This window comes from Mustela lutreola, chromosome 1 (genome assembly GCF_030435805.1).
Source record: "Mustela lutreola isolate mMusLut2 chromosome 1, mMusLut2.pri, whole genome shotgun sequence".
Taxonomy (NCBI): Eukaryota; Metazoa; Chordata; class Mammalia; order Carnivora; family Mustelidae; genus Mustela; species Mustela lutreola.
The window spans coordinates 184,167,954-184,180,844 of record NC_081290.1 but is presented as its reverse complement, the minus strand read 5'-3'; the positions used below and the strand labels follow the sequence as shown (position 1 = coordinate 184,180,844).

At 41.6% G+C, this 12,891-nt stretch overlaps 2 protein-coding genes across 10 annotated transcripts in view; both read right to left on the bottom strand.

Moving 5' to 3' along the window:
* Window positions 1-2,093: 2,093 nt before the first annotated feature.
* Window positions 2,094-9,494, bottom strand: PTS (6-pyruvoyltetrahydropterin synthase). Its single transcript, XM_059180774.1, has 7 exons — window positions 9,335-9,494; window positions 7,523-7,602; window positions 6,164-6,186; window positions 5,727-5,783; window positions 2,926-2,996; window positions 2,567-2,743; window positions 2,094-2,352 (listed from the first exon to the last, which is right to left on the bottom strand). The coding sequence occupies exons 1-6, from the start codon at window positions 9,421-9,423 to the stop codon at window positions 2,620-2,622; spliced, it is 444 nt and encodes a 147-aa protein (XP_059036757.1). The 5' UTR covers window positions 9,424-9,494; the 3' UTR covers window positions 2,094-2,352; window positions 2,567-2,619.
* A 2,787-nt stretch (window positions 9,495-12,281) lies between these two features.
* The window catches only part of LOC131835831 (carotenoid-cleaving dioxygenase, mitochondrial), a 108,598-nt gene continuing 107,988 nt past the window's right edge, over window positions 12,282-12,891 (bottom strand). For 8 of the 9 annotated variants that reach the window (XM_059180573.1, XM_059180609.1, XM_059180622.1 and 5 more), the window contains one exon: window positions 12,283-12,711. In XM_059180573.1, coding sequence (XP_059036556.1) covers window positions 12,598-12,711 — 114 coding nt within the window. In that variant the 3' untranslated portion in view covers window positions 12,283-12,597. Of the gene's footprint in view, window positions 12,712-12,891 lie in introns of all 9 variants that reach the window. The other variant, XM_059180565.1, reaches the window with a different exon arrangement.

Here is a 12,891-nt window from a genome sequence, read left to right as displayed (position 1 = left end):
GTACTTAAAATCAGACATGGGGGGCTAATAATACATTATATGGTTGTTGTTTTTTTTTTAATTTAAAAGAAATTATTTTAAAAAATCCTGTCTGGGACGCTTGGGTGGCTCAGTTGGTTGGACAACTGCCTTCAGCTCAGGTCATGATCCCAGAGTCCCGGGATCGAGTCCCGCATCAGGCTCCCAATTCCACGGGGAGTCTGCTTCTCTCTCTGACCTTCTCCTCGCTCATGTTCTCTCTCACTGTCTCTCTCTCTCAAATAAATAAATAAATAAATATCTTTTTTTAAAAAATCCTGTCTTTCACTTCTCCAGTGAAGACATACAAATGGCTAACAGACACATGAAAAAATGTTTATCATCACTAGCCATCAGGAAGATTCAAATTAAAACCACATTGACACCAGTTAGGAGGGCAAAAATTAGCAAGACAGAAAACAATGTGTGTTGGAGAGGATGTGGAGAAAGGGGAACCCTCTTACACTGTTGGTGGGAATGCGAGTTGGTGCAGCCAATTTGGAGAACAGTGTGGAGATTCCTTAAGAAATTAAAAATAAAGCTTCCCTATGACCCTGCAATTGCACTACTGGGTATTTCTTTTACCCCAAAGATACAGATGTAGTGAAAAGAAGGGCCATCTGTACCCCAATGTTCATAGCAGCAATGACCACAGTCACCAAACTGTGGAAAGAACCAAGATGCCCTTCAACGGATGAATGGATAAGGAAGATGTGGTCCATATACACTATGGAGTATTATGCCTCCATCAGAAAGGATGAATACCCAAGTTTTGTATCAACATGGATGGGACTGGAAGAGATAATTATGCTGAGTGAAGTAAGTCAAGCAGAGAGAGTCAATTATCATATGGTTTTACTTATTTGTGGAGCATAAGAAATAATATGGAGGACATGGGGAGATGGGAGAGAAGGGAGTTGAGGGAAGTTGGAGAAGGAGATGAACCATGAGAGACTATGGACTCTGAAAAATAATCTGAAGGTTTTGAAGGGATGGGTGTGGGAGGTTGAGTGAGCCTGGTGGTGGGTATTATGGATGGCACATATTGCATGGAGCACTGGGTGTGGTGCATAAACAATGAATTATACTGAAAAGAAATTTTTTTAAAAATCCTGTCTTTCAAGTAATCAATACAGAATACACCTGCATACATAACAAAAATTGTTTCTGATAACTAAAACACATTCAAATTTAATAAGTGGGCACTGATTAATGAAATTTATCATAAAATCCCTGTAGTTACTAACTCTCCAGAATAAAAGTGTACTCCTTCAAAAATTTTTCTAGTATTGTAATCATTGCACAATCTTTTTACTATTTTCGGCATCAACATTCTGAGAATCCATTGTGTACTAGCTGCTACATGGAGAGAAAAATGAAAAATAAAACCCTACATTTAAGCAGTTTAGGATACAAATGAGAACACAAGAGAGAACAGTTCTTTGTTCAAAGCAAGCAAATACCTTCTTGCAGATTTAGTCATGAAGATACCAGATGCCAAGAATATAGTTCAACTTAAGGAGGTGTAAGTTTAATGATCAGAACAAAATGGGATAAATTAGGAAAAAACTGTATATAAGAGACACATTACAGTATAATATATTCCTTTTTAGGTTAATTTAATAGGACTTCATATATGTGATTATTCTTCAGTTTTCTGAATTAAAACTGTTCAGGTGGCCATAAGGTCTGGAAACACGGACAAATATATATAATAAATAGTTCAATGATACTCCAATGAATGCTCATAGAACGTGCTATTTCTCACTAGCAATTCCTGGTTCAACAAGACGTGCCAAAATGCACTGAACAATGTGTACTAAAGCAGTATTTTCACCAATCCTGCTACATCCACCAACAACGCATCACCAAGGTGATCTGTTGTCTGATTTTCACTGAATAAATTTGTGTCCCTACATACCCGCGAAGCAATCAAGGAAGAAGTACATGTTCTTGCTTTCTGGACTCTGTGGTCACCTGTATTTTTTTTTTTTTAAGTTTCACCTCCTATAAGTCTTGCAAACATTTTTGCCATTCATATTATACCAAGAAAAAAATGAATACTAAAAATGAGATAATGGAAAAACAAAAATTGATTTATTTTGCTTTTAAACTTCGCAAAACAATTTACTGAAAATGAAGTGATATTTAATCTATAAATAAAAGACTCTCTAAATGACACTCAGGATGTTTTACAAGTTTGGTTTTAAGATAGATTTGAATTCACAACAGGTCTTACGCACAATGATTTCAGTCAGTCAGGCACTCCAAACACAATGTGGAGGTATAACAAGTATGTGATGAGCTCGTAATAGTCCAAAGGTATATAAAGACCTTTTTCTTTTTTTTTTTTTTTTTTTTTTTTAATTTATTTGACAGAGAGAAATCACAAGTAGATGGAGAGGCAGGCAAGCAGAGAGAGAGAGAGGGAAGCAGGCTTCCTGCTGAGCAGAGAGCCTGATGCGGGACTCGATCCCAGGACCCTGAGATCATGACCTGAGCTGAAGGCAGCGGCTTAACCCACTGAGCCACCCAGGCGCCCCAAGACCTTTTTCAAATATGGGAAGAAATTAGTCTTTCTACAGTATTAACCCCTAAAAGCTATTCTCCTTTATAGACAACGATATTATTGTCAGTTTCATACACTTTTACTTTATAAAGAACTCCCAGAGGAAGAAATTTCTGGAGGTTTTCCCAGATATATTTAGCCACATTTTCTGTCGTGCTGTAGAAAAAAAAAAGGAAAGAAGATCAAAGGCAAATAAATAAAATTTCATTTTTTATATTTATAGAGAACAGAAATTCTAGAATTAAAACATAATGTTAAACAAAACTTCAGAAATCACACAGCAATTGACAGCAACTATACTTTCTTACTATCTACTAAGGAAAGCTGGTCACACTCACCTTACAACATCTGCAAAGTATGGCACATCCAGATCCAGATTCTTATGATCGAGGGGCTTCATAATTGCCTCCTACATATAAGACGAAGAAAAAACACCACTCGTTCCATTTAGGGCTCAAATTCTGTAGTGTTCTATCTTTGCCCCTAAACCTTACCTCATCAGTGAGCCACGAACTCGGTACTTCTAAGTACTCTCACTAAGCAACACTTAAAGTTGAAAAGTAAAGCAAGGCCCGGATCTCCATGATGACTGGTTCTCCTCATAACTAAATGCAAAGACGTAAGAAATCAGGAGAATTCATTGGAGCTTTCTTGTAACCAGCCATTGTGGTTCAGAATTGAGTTTAGCGCTTCTTGAATTCTGTCCAAAAACTTACCAAAATACTAATTACTAAAAATAATTCTCCATACAGTCTTCTCTTCAGCCCAATGCTACAACGTCATTAGGACAAGGATCCTGTGAGTACCATTTTACAAAGCAGTCTAAGAGTTAAATTCCATAAGTAGTTCTAAATTTCTGCTATGAGGAGTAATTTAAGAAAGATCTTGAACTCTTAGGAGAAAAAAATATAAAAGTATGTGAAGACCATTGCTTCCTAATATGTGTATATATTAACATAACGTTTTCCTTTGTCAGTGGCAAGAACAGTAATTGCCTTATTTTTCTCACTTTTTACTTTCAGCTATTGTACAAAATCTAAGCATTTGTGAAACATTCTAATTTCCCAATGGTACGTTTCTCAGAAGGGCACATTAATAATAATAGTAATCATTTTTTGAGTAAAACCAGAACCATATGAAAACAGTTAAGCTTTTTTTTTTTTTTTAAAGATTTTATTTATTTATTTGACAGACACAGATCACAAGTAGGCAGAGAGGCAGGCAGAGAGAGAGGTGGAGGCAGGCTCCCTGCTGAGCAGAGAGCCCGATGTGGGGCTAAATCCCAGGACCCTGGGATCATGACCTGAGCTGAAGGCAGAGGCTTAACCCACTGAGCCACCCAGGCATCCCTAAAAAAAAACAGTTAAGCCTTAAACCGAATAGCCTTTAAAACAGATCAAATGAAAGGCAGTTCCAACATGGATATCAAGAAAATACCTATTTTCTCTTTGATCCCAATTCAGGTCCCAACTTTTCTTTTGAAGCTTCTTCCAAAGGCCCCTTCTGACTTTATGAGCCACTCTTACTGTTGGGATTACACGGTATCCCTCAGGTACAAAAAGTGGGGAAGACTTCTCTACAAAGAACCTCTCCTCCAGCACACGGTCATATGTCTGCATGGGATGCTTCACATCTCCTACACTATTGTCTTGTATTGTACAACACTCTGTGCATATATATTTTATGTCCCCAGTAAATGCAAAAACTCTGTCTTTATAGCTTTCCTAAAGTACCTGAAACATACTGCTATCTGTTCATTCACTGATTATTCTTTTTTTTTTTTTCTGAAGATTTATTTATTTATGAGAGACAGAGAGCATGCACGCACACGAGTGGGAGGAGAGGCAGAGGGAGAAAGAGATTTCTGAAGCAGACTCCGTACTAGGCGCAGAGTCTGATTCGGGGCTGATCCTAGGACCCCAAGACCATGAACGGAGCTGAAATCAAAAGTTGGTTGCCCAACTGACTGAGTGACCCAGGCACCCCTGATTTACTTATTCAACTGAAACTTACTGAGCACTTACTATTGTTTGCCTCCTAAAAAGGTAACATGAGCACTCTGTGGATAAGGGCTATGTCACAGTCACCTCTATACTGGTACTTAGCTCAAAGACAGGCAGAGCGGGCAAAGTTGCTGAATATATGGATGATAAGTACCATAGAAGCAGTAATGATCATTAACAGCATTTTTATGAGACAAAGGTCAGATTTTAGAACAAGAGTAAGGAGCAAAGTGGGCACCTGGGTGGCTCAGTCAGTTAAGCATCTGCCTTTGGCTAAGGTCATGATCCTAGGGTTCTGGGATCGAGCCCCATGCCAGACTCCCTACTCAGCAGGGAGCCTGCTTCTTCCTCTCTCTCTGCCTGCCTCACCCCCTGCTTGTGCTCTCTATCTCTGTTAAATAAAGTTAAATCTTAAAAAAAAAAAAAAAAAAAAGAGTAAGGAGCAGAGTTTAAGAGAAAAACCAAACAAAGAGGTAAAATGATGGAACAATAAGAATAAAGCTGGATAGGAGGAAGTCCATTCCCAACTTTGTAAAAGACTAACCCCACAACCTAAGGCATATCAGTGAACTGTTTGGCTCTCTCAATCTTAATCTATGGAATGAAAAGTTGGTCTGGATAATCTCTAAAGTCTCTGACAATGCAGGATTTCTAAAATGATATGGTCAACAAGTCACTAATTGAACTCCTTCTTTTGTGTTATCCCTATGGTAAACTGCCTCAGTGAGTTTATGATAAAACTAGAGTGAGTAACACAGGTTAGTGTTAAATCTATGATCAACGGCGTAAGGAAAATCCAGAGAAGGAAAGAAAAGCTTCAAGGAAAAAGCTGTATCTTGAAGGAAAGGCAGAATTTGTTAAACGGAGGGAATGAGGATACTCCAGCAAGACATACAAGATGAGCCTGTCACTGCTATTCCCATCACTGCAATATAACTGTGACTTATTTCCTTTAAATCACCCAAGCAACTTTAGAAAAACATGAGAGTAATTCTTCCAACGACTTCCCTACTCCCACACCCAAATCCATTCACAAGGTCATGGAACCTCTGGAGATACTTGGTTGGGGAGGTAATGGGAGGGGTATCAAATACACCTAGAGGACAGTACCTAATAAGCAACCAATATGACATTACCTCCATATACTCTTTGAGGTCGGTCAAATTCATAACCATTCCTGTAACAGGATCAATCTAAAGAGTAAACAAAGGTGAATGTTAGCATCATATGCTCTTCATATTTAAACCTCTGTTAAATTATTAAAGGCTGTACAATGTGCAAAAATTGTGCCCACATCTGCCTTCATCCCCAGGACATTCATTGATCTCAGTAAGGAAACACCAGGTGCTCCAGGAACCCCTTTCATGGTCCTGCTCTTCTACCTGTCCACATAGAGCAGATTAAAGATAACCCTTTGGGAGAGGAAAGGCCTAGAACAGTAGCAGCTCACCATACACAAAGGACAACAATGAAGCAATATTGATTTGAACAGAATTTTTCAACACAGAATCCATCGCGTTGGCTGAGAGGGCCCACAATCTGCACAAATCACACAGATCTTTTCAGCACGTACCTCTCCATGCACTGTCACCACAACTATGGGAAAGAAAACAGAACACCAAAAAACCACATGACTTTCAACACTTAACACCCAAGCGCACCTTAACAATATAACTTAAGTGTTAGATCTCTGCCCTGCAAAGCCCTATTTATATTTTCCCTCAAACTGCTGTTTTGTTAGTTAAGATCTTTTTATCAACCAAAGCAAGATCAGCTAAGACAGAGAAGCTCAGCAAGAGCTTTGGCTAAGCAGAACAGCCCAGCCAAGGCCAGAAAGGGTGTACATTCAGCTTATGATGTCAATGCACTAGGTAGGAATGTCCACTAGGTAGAATTGAGATGCTGCTCGATCACTGTCTGCAAAAGTAAAAAATGTACAGAAAGACATCCAGCTACACACCAAGCTGGACCAACACTGGGCAGGACCTTTCTCAGCAAGCAAAATCATTACAGGGCCTAAAATTCTTATCCCTTCACTCACACAAACATATATAGTTTATGGTAATGTTCTGTAAGTTAACAAAGTGCTTGTATGAACCATGTGAAAAGTGATGATCAGAGTGTTTTACAAACTAGTGATTAGTAGTGATCACTAAGTTATCAGTGATCAGTGATAATCACTAAGTGATTAGTGATTACAAACTAGTTTTACAAATTAGTGTTATTTTTCAGCTCCATATAAACACCATTAGGTATTACATGATAAGTGAGCAAACTAAAAATGATAAATATCATAGATCAATTATGATACTTATAGTTGTATAGCGGTAACTAAACTAGAAATTCTGATCTTCTGACATCTTTTGAATCTTTTTACTCTACCAAACTATATGCTGTTGATACTCTATTGCTTACAGAACTGTTTTTTGAGATACCAGCCTTATCTCAAAGAATTAAGTCTTGTATACTCACATAAATTATTTTCTTGGAACACTGCAGGCAGTTTTAGACTCAACATATTTTTCTGCCATACAGCGTATTCCTAGCCAACATCTCCCTTTTGTCAATCATTATTTACTCAAAGAATACAATCTAATGTTTTTAATACAATCTAATTTTAACATTAGTCTGAGCAATACCTAATGAGAAGGAAGTAGGTGCCAAAAGAATCTCATTATGCGCACAAACACCAAGGGTGGGGGGGTGGATTGTTTAAACCATTTATTATCTCTAACAGAGCAGATACTTGCAAGGTGAAACTTAAGACACATCCAACCAAGGCAACAGATTTTTTTCATTGAGCTTCCATGTAACTTCTCATTTAAGGCTCAAAGATGCTTTGTCCATAAAGTTTCTTACTCATTAAGACTCTATTTGCTGATCACACTTTCATCCTTATTGAAAGGGCTAAAATTTCATCAGTTTCTCTCACCTTTATAATTGTGCCCATGGCCATTTGGATTGTTGCATTTCCCAAACAGCTTCAAATTTTCTTCATTACTCAGAGATTTGCTGACCAAAAAGAAAAAAAAAAAAAAAAATTAACATGACACAAGTTCAGACACTTTCCCTGTTCCCTACATTTATTATTTGCTCTAGCCTTTGAAAAGCTTCACAATTTATTACTTTAGCTCACCAAATGGAGAGTCATAAATCAACCTGATTTCCTTATTCCACTTTCTGTCAGGAACCAGTGTATGTCCCCTCATTAGGCTACCATAATGTACAAATGAGTGTAAACGAAGTCCACACCCTTGTTCCACAGCAAGATTCCAACTGATCTGCTCAAGGCCTTCGATTTTTCAACTCAACATACATTTACTGGGTATCCATTACGTAGTAGACATGGACTGAACGAAGCAAGGACACACAATGATAAAAGATGCTTGTCTTCAAGTGGCTTAGGGTGAAGGAGAGAAGTGAGTTGGGGGAAATCAGAGACCTAGACGAACCATGAGACTGTGGACTCTGAGAAACAAACTGAGGGTGTTGGAGGGGAGGGGCGTGGGGGATTGGGTGAGCTGGTGGTGGGTACTAAGGAGGTCACGGATTGCATGGAGCACTGGGGGTACTGCATAAACAATGAATCTTGGGACACTGAAAAAATAAAATAACTTTTTAAAAATCTCATTTCTTCTTAAAAATAATTACATGATCTACTACATCTCCTCTTTAACAATCTTGCATGATTATGCCTGAACTACTGCCCACTGACTTCACCAATCCATAGAGCAGTATCCAAATTAGGTAAAAATTTAAAATTACAATACTCAACTGTAGTTCTGGGCAGAAAAAAATTTTTAATTTTTATGTCTATAACTGTCCAACCAACCCTGCATCTTCAATGAGTCCTTCTATGTGTGAATGTACTATTACCCCACCCCTTCCTTTCTGAGTCTCTCTTCTCCCCCCTCCCCTCCTCCTGCCCATCACTTACACTTAGAATGCTACGGTTCACAAAGCCATAGCACAAAATTATCTCACTGTGCCCTCAACAAAACTCGCCAGATGGTGCACTCCGCACAGAAGGCGGGGTCAGGTGCGCGTTGATCGCTGCTGCATCCCTGCCACCTAGCACAAGACCTGACACGCTCGCCACAAACACCTGCCCAGTGAATGAATGGATGGCCCTTGTTAGAAATTACTGTCTTCGTTTCTACAGACAGGGAGACGTATGCTGAGAGCGGAGCTTGCTCTTGAGAGGCACAACTCCCCACATCGACTCCGCAGTGCCGTCAAGCAGTCCATGCTCCGTATCCAAACCCCGGCAGTGCTCCTTGCTCTCAGGGCTGCCTTAGGAAAGCGAACGCCTGGGTTCATGACCCCTGTGGTAAGAAGGGTATACACCTGGGTTGCTGCAGTGGTACTGGTGACGATGACTAGCACTCCTGGCACCTCGCGGCAGCTCACACTTGCCGAATGTTCCCTGACACTGTGTCACCCGGGCTAGGCGAACTGCTCTGGGAGCTACTGCAACCCTTCGCGATCTCTAAGGAACGTGAGCGACCCCGGAGCTGCTCCAGGGCAGCAAGCCAGCGGGGGAGCCTTCGGGTTCCGCACGCAGGGCCGTGCCCTCGGCGGTCGGCTCTGTTTGCCACCGCGCCTCCACGGCCTCCTCTGGTCGACTCCAGCTGTCACCGTCACCGTGGCGCCAGGGCGGCCGGGGGCGCGCGTCGGTTCTCACACCTGCGCTCCCGCACCCGGGCCCCGCTCCCCACCGTGGGCATTGTGGGTGCACCCCCACCTGTGGAGTCGGTGGGTCGCGCTGAAGGAGACGAGGCGAGACACTCGCGCCCGTGGGTGCCCGCCCTCGCCGGCGCCCGCCATGCTCATCGCCTCGCCTCCTTCTTCGGCGGGCGGCGGGGCTGGGCGGCAGCGCGTCCCGCGGCTGCGCAGTGCGGCCGGCGTCCTGGGACGCACTCTCGGCTCCGCGCTGCGACTGGCCCCCTCTGCTGGTCTGGAGGCAGTAAGGCGCCCCGTACTGTGAACCTCTTGGATAGGAGGAGTTGGGGTAAGTAGGCAAACCTCCCAGCGGCCCGTCGGAAAAGGTGGGTGGAGCCTTAGTGTCTTTCATTATACTGACTGCTGGGCACATAGGCCTGGTCACACTTTGGGTACTGGAGGGAGCTCTTGGAGTCGCTCCTGCCACTCCCTCCCAGAAAGCCCTAGTTACAATAACCTCCACTGGCTGAGCCCAACCTAAAGGGAGCGGGAATTTGAGAGCACGTGTGGGAGCAGGTGGCTTCCGGAAACACTACTACTTTCAGACTTGTAAAGATTCTTCCTACTGAGGAAAATTATCAAACTTTATCATCCGCGTACATGAAGCCATTTATGAACACATGCAGTCGTGAACACACACGCATTAGTGATTCTCTGTCCTACGTTGTCACCTCTGGAGTGAACCAATTCTGTTTCTTTACACCTACTTAAAAGGAATATCCAAACTACTTGTAGTTCCAGTATTGTGCACCTCTTTTCTCCATTTATTAGCTCACTAAATAATTAATAGCTAACCATGAGGCTGGCAGTGTTCCAGATACTGGGAAGGATAGATTAAATCATAAGAGTGGCAGGCATACAGTCCCCAAATGGTGATTTCTCTCAAATGTCTCCTGTCTCCAGCTACATACTCTGTTCTGCATGAAATTATGGTCATGGAGCAAACGTTCTTAACACATTTTCAAATATTTTTATTCTCTTCCCCGTTGGGCTGTGAAGAACGTCAAAGAAGATAAACTTGGGAGATACCTGAGATAGACACTATCTAGTTCAGTCCTCTCATAGACAGGAAAACATGGGCCTAGATAAGTGAATTATTCATCCAAGATAACTTACAATAAAACAGTATTTCCGGGGCACTGACCACATCAGGGATAAAATACTTGACTCATTCCAAATGAAGTCTTAAGAATCAAAATATAAACCAAAGGAATTTCTGAGAAATTACTGTAGTTACTTCAGTAAAATATGGCATTACATTTGCAGAGCTCTCTAAATGTTTTTATTAAGGATACTTACCTCATTTACCCTCAGTGATCCTTTATGGATTCAGCCATGTCCCCCCAAATTAATGTGTTGAGCCCCCCAGTACCTCAAAACGTGACTCTATTTAGAATAGGGTTTTTGCAGATGTCATTAGTTAAGAGAAAGTCACAAGAAGCCCTAGTCCCTTTTTCCTTTCCTTATGCACCACATACTCCCTTTCCTTAAGTCTCTGGACACTGATGAGTTATGAGCTGGGCTTAGGGACAGGAAGAGGCCCTGCCCAGGCTTTGAAACTTAGTCATATGCTCACTCAATTTTACCAGAACTCTCTGCACTGGATTACCAGGCATAGGCATACTACAAAATACCATTGATTCTTTTTTGTCTTCTCCTTCAAGAACCTCAGCAGAATCTGGTCATCCATGGGCCAAAATCTTTTAATTATACCGCTTACCTTTATATGTTTGAACTTCACTCCCCGTGATTAGGATGGAATTTATAGAGGAAAGACGTTATCAGCTCTACATACTTCACAGAAGTCAGCTAGAATCTCCTCCACCCTTTAGATCCAGATAAGATCTAAATCAATCTTCCATGTCTGGTCTGGGGGAGTACAATGCCTTTTTTAGGATTTCTGTGAGATATATTTACATTCTCTTACAATGACTTCAGTCTCGAAGCTCCCACATCTGGTGTATTAGCTGTATTTAGGCATCTTCCCGTCATTCTGGTACCTGCTGCTTTTGTTCTCTGTTTCATCAAGCCAGACACAAAACGTAGAACTTTCACTTTATTGCCACAATATAAGCCATTACCTGTGGCATTTTTGTACCTGCGGGAACACTTCACTGAAAAGGACAGGGTTTATGATGTCTGTAATAACTCCTGAAGATACTGGGAAGAAACTGGCTATGCTGGTCTGGGGCTGTGCATGAGCCTAACCCTGAGTTCACAGATGCCCCGAACTAGGCATCTAGGAGGCTTAACTGGCCCGAGGCTGGAGTTAAGCAGAGGGAGGAAGTATACCTGAAGGAAAAGGGAACATGAGATCTTGAAGTTGTTGGCAAGAGTGTGGTTTAAGGGACAGAATTAGGGGGATTTGGGCGGCTGGTAAAACTGGGCGTGGGGTGGTTAGAAATGGGAGATTATATGGCCTCTAGTGCCACCTGTTGCCCAACTGAATGAAGAACTTACCAGTTTCTGGAGAACTATACACATGGAGATTAGAAGAAATGCCTGATTTTAGTGACATTCAATAAAACACCTTCCTAAGGCTTAGCTAGGGGCAGGACAAAAGGTGGCAGTTGGTGGTTGAACTGCTGTGGTGTCTGTGGACAGCGGAAAACCAGTTTGGAAGAAAGCCTCTAAGCCTGACACAGCTGGCTTCCCCTCCTCTGTGAGCCCTAGAACCTGTGCTAATAGGCAGGCTGTGACAGAAAAAACAAGGTGCTTTTTAGAGCTCATATCTTACTATCTACAATTATGTGTATTTTTTCCTCTCAAGTGTGAGGACCTCTGTCACCCACGCTATCTGGTGGTAGTAATGACAAAGCTCTACGTTTCCTTTCATGTATTCTTATTATCTAGTGGAAGATCTATCTAGTAAATATAAATTTAAAACTCTCTTCAAACGGTTGTATCAATACTTGCTTAATGTTTTTAAGAAAGAGCTCTAAGAAACTATAAAACCATTATTATCTCAAGAATTCTGTTTTTGTTTTTGTTTTGTCTTTTAAAGATTTTTATTTATTTGACATAGAGAGAGAGATCACAAGTAGGCAGAGAAGCAGGCAGAGGGAGAGAGGGAGCAGGCTCCCGGCTGAGCAGAGAGCTTGATGCGGGGCTCAATCCCAGGACCCTGAGATCATGACCCGAGCCAAAGGCAGAGACTTAACCCACTGAGCCACCCAGGCGTCCCACAAGAATTCTGTTTTTAATAGAAATTTTAAAACCGGGTGTCTATGGTTTGGAAGGGAAGGTGCCGTTTAAAGCTAGTTTCCAGTGTTCCGAGTTGTTCCATCAGACTGTTACAAAGGTACCGTGGAACCCGTAAGGCATTCGCACAGGCACTTCTGCTCGGCCCAGTTCTTCAAAGTTCTTGGCATCCAAGACTAGGAGAAAATTGTTTTCATTCTAGAATAGAAAGACAATACTGAAAATTCTTTTGATCGTGTCTTATGCCTCTTCCTCTGTATCCTCAGCACCTAACACTGTGACTTGACTATCCATTCATTCACTAAATGTTTGCTGAATGGCCAGACAAGCCTCAGAAGGACATTATGGCGAAGAAGTTCATACTTAGAGTGAAGAAAT